The following is a 3,770-nucleotide window of genomic DNA, read 5'->3' on the forward strand; positions in this document are numbered from 1 at the left end:
CCCGCAGGCTCCTCCCCGATGCAAGTGGTTACCTGCCTGACCCGGGACAGCTACCTGACACACTGCTTCCTGCAGCACCTCATGGGTGTGCTGTCCTCACTAGAGCGCACGCCCTCGCCTGAGCCCGTCGACAAGGACTTCTACTCCGAGTTTGGGAACAAGACCACAGGTACCCCCCACCTGGCTCGGGCCGCAGCAGGCCCCAGAGTGCCTCTCTCTGCCCAGAACTCCCTCTCTCTTGCTCGCTTTCTCTCCTCCGTGCTTAGCCAGCCAGGGTTTTCTGTGGCCTTTTCCACACCAGAGCTTCCATTCCAGCAAACCCTCAGCCACCCAGCAGATCCATCTCAAGTATCTGTGGGTCTCTGCCCAAGGATGGGGGGGCCTGGAGTACTCCCCTGCTTCTGCCGGCCCCTAATCCTGCCCCCATGGATGGCTTGGGTTGGCCGGTGCTCTGGGCCCCAGCACCAACCAGGCCAGGCTACGACCCCGGTGGGCCCCCCTCTCTGCAGGGAAGCTGGAAAACTATGAGCTGATCCACTCAAGCCGTGTCAAGTTCACCTACCCCAGTGAGGAGGAAATCGGAGACCTGACATACACCGTGGCCCAGAAGATGGCCGACCCAGAGAAGGCCCCGGGCCTCAGCATCCTGCTGTATGTGCAGGCCTTCCAGGTGGGCACGCCGCCCCCTGGGCGCTGCAGGAGCATGCTGCGCCCTAAGACACTCCTGCTTACCAGTGCCGAGATCTTCCTCCTGGATGAAGATTTTGTGCACTACCCACTGCCTGAGTTCGCCAAAGAGCCACCACAGAGAGACCGGTACCGGCTGGACGACGGCCGCCGCGTCCGGGACCTGGACCGCGTGCTCATGGGCTACCAGCCCTACCCGCAGGCCCTAACCCTTGTGTTTGATGACGTGCAAGGCCACGACCTCATGGGCAACGTCACCCTGGACCACTTCGGCGAGGTGCCGGGGGGTCCTGGTGGAGCTGGCCAGGGCCGTGAGGTCCAGTGGCAGGTGTTCGTGCCCAGTGCTGAGAGCCGCGAGAAGCTCATCTCGCTGTTGGCTCGCCAGTGGGAGGCCCTGTGCGGCCGGGAGCTGCCCGTCGAGCTCACCGGCTAGCCCAGGCCACCATGGGCAGCCCTTGCCACCCGCTGTGTCCGGCCTGGCGCCCACTAGAGCGGGAAGCAGGCTTTCTTTATTCTTTTTAAAGTGTTTCTCCCCACTTCTGGGTACCCTCGTTGGACCGTCCTTGCAGAGAATGTGAACGTATGCGTTCAGTGATTTCTTTCCAGTGCTAGGAGTGAAAGTGCCAGCCCCCTCCAGGACCTCCCACACCCCGTGCCCTCCACCTCCTATGGCTCTGTTGCCTGTCCCTGGGGTGGTGCGGCTGATGCACCAGTGTCGTGTTTCCTGTCGTGGGACTGTTATTCACACGTGGCGCCGTGGGTCTGATTTATTCTTCTCTGTCCTTCGCTGAAATGTCTCGTCTAGTCGTGTGCTGTCCTTGTGGGCGTTCGCTGCTAATCGTGAGGCTGGTAGCAAAATGCACATCGGAAGCTCCCGCCTCGTGCGGATTTCCAGAGTGGAGCCTTTCCTGGACCGACCGAGTGGGAGAGCCCCGTGGGGGCAGGAGTCCCCAGGCCTCGGGGCTGAAAGGGGCGGTGGCAGAGGACCTAGAGCTGCCAGCTCCGAGTGTGATTCCTGTCGCCTGTTTTCTCTATTCCAATAAAGCGCAGTTTGACAGAGTCTCTGTCTTTTATTTCAAGGGCCACTGGGGTCTCTGCCGGCGCTGGCCCAGGGCCAGGTTGGCACGAGGGAGAGGGTCTCCTAGGGAAGCAGGAAGGTGAGCTCCTGGGGGTGGGGGGGAGAGGAAGGAGGGAGAAGGGCATGAAAGGCAAGGGGAGCAGCTCCCCTCGGCTGCGCTAGTGGGCCGGCCTCGGAGGGCTGGCGCAGGGGAGGTAGGAGGGGGCCCTCGGATTGGGCCAGTCTGGGCTTCCACCCTGAGCCTCCGGGCACATGCGGCACCCTGGCTCACTGGCTTTCTGCCCCCTGCAGGTCTGGAATGTCCCCGCTGAAGCTGCAGTGTGTTGTGAGGGTAAGCCCTAGAGTCTGGGATTGCAGAGGGTGGGTGCTGGGTGTCACCCCAAGAAGGCTCATGGGGGGGGCGGGGGAAGCCCTGTGGGAGGCGTCCCCAGGTGGTGGGTAGTCTGTTGGTGTTCTCAGAGAGGTGGGGATTGCCTCAGGGGGACCTGCCAAGCCAGGACCCGGGATTTCTTGGGGAGCCTGCTGTGTGTCTCACCCTTCCTCATCCCGTTCCTACCCCTAGAGCCGGGCTCTGGAGCCCCACTTGTCTCTCCCAATCAGGAGTGTCAGGCCCCAAGGTCCTAGGGCCATTTGGGCCAGGCAGGACTGAAGAAGGGGTGATTGGAGGGTCAACTCTGCTCCTAGCCCGCTGCTCCTGCCCTCTCTTGGTGCTCGCAGTAGGGCCTAGAGGAGCCATCGCCGTCAAGAAGGCTGCAGGGCGCGCAGGGGTTTCTCCCCACTCACAACGTCCCTAGCCAGCTTTCATAAGGCCAGCCCAAAGGCCCCTCTAGCCGGTGGGCGGAGAGAGGCCCGATGACGGAGAGGAGGAGGCAGGTGACAAGGCTTCTCCAGGGCCTTTACAGATGGCCACCTGCCCCTCTCCATCTGTTCGGTGTAAACAGGTAGTGACGACCAGAGACAGGGTCTGCTCCCTGGACTACTGTTCCAGGAGGCCCTGTGGACCCACATGACAGCTGACCCCTGTCTGGGTCTGTGAGGACAGGATCTCCTGGCAAGAGGCCGGGCGGCGTGTGCATGGGCCTGTGCAGGCCTCGGGCCTTACATGTTGAGTACGGGACCCCACCGCTGATTAGCTCAGAGACTTTAGGCAGATTTCTTAAAGTTTCTGCGCCTGGTCTGCCTACCGGTACCAGGGCGACCAAGGTAACTGCCTGGCTCCTTCATGCTCCCCCAAGTCTGCACAGGGCCCCCACCGTGTGAAGCGGCCACACGCCATCCTTGCTCGCCCATAGCTGACATTCCAGCAGGGGACGGAGAGTACATGAAATAAACAGGGTCAGCTGGTAGCAAGTGCTGTGATTTGAGGTGATGACAGCTGGTGACCCTTGACCTGAGGCTGACCTTAGGGTGAGTCCCTGTTAGAGGATCTGGGGGCAGAACGGCAGCTTAGGGGAGTGGAGAGGCTGGCGGCCAGAGCGGGCAAGGTGGGGCTGGTCAGGCACAGAGGGCTGTGGAGCACGCTGGGAAGCCAGGAGGCCCCCTAGGAGGAAAGAAGGGCTAGAAGGGGTAACAGGGACCAGGCGGAGGGGTAGCTGGGGCAGGTGAGCCAGGGAACTGTCTGATGGGCTGTCTGCTTAGCACGGGCCCGGCAGGGAGTCGAGGCCCACAGCTGCTCTCAGTTGGAAAGCTGGAGGCGGCAGACCTGATTTAGGGCTGCCCTACCCTGACCCGCCGGAGCCCCCCCAGGGCCCCCCACTGCCACCCACACCCCCAGAGCCTCTGAATGAGCGAGGCCGGGCTTGCAGAGGACAGCTGGGCAGTGGTTTGTATAGGGGGTGGCTGCATAGCCCCTACTGGGGCTCAGGCTGCGGCTCATGGTGGGCTCAGGGGCTGTGCTGCCAGGGGGAGGGTCTCTGGTCAGGAAGCCCCGAGCAGGGCCCAGGCCGACCACACAGGGGTCAGCGGCCAGCACCTTCCCTTCCGCCTGCAGGCTGCTGATAGCAGG

The 3,770-nt window shown here is 62.8% G+C and overlaps 1 protein-coding gene across 1 annotated transcript in view; it reads left to right on the forward strand.

Moving 5' to 3' along the window:
* The window catches only part of NISCH (nischarin), a 33,054-nt gene extending 31,309 nt beyond the window's left edge, over window positions 1-1,745 (forward strand). The window contains exons 20-21 of the mRNA XM_032321701.1: window positions 8-169; window positions 510-1,745. Coding sequence (XP_032177592.1) covers window positions 8-169; window positions 510-1,120 — 773 coding nt within the window. The 3' untranslated portion in view covers window positions 1,121-1,745. The remainder of the gene's footprint in view (window positions 1-7; window positions 170-509) is intronic.
* Window positions 1,746-3,770: the final 2,025 nt, after the last annotated feature.

This window comes from Mustela erminea, chromosome 1 (genome assembly GCF_009829155.1).
Source record: "Mustela erminea isolate mMusErm1 chromosome 1, mMusErm1.Pri, whole genome shotgun sequence".
Classification (NCBI taxonomy): Eukaryota; Metazoa; Chordata; class Mammalia; order Carnivora; family Mustelidae; genus Mustela; species Mustela erminea.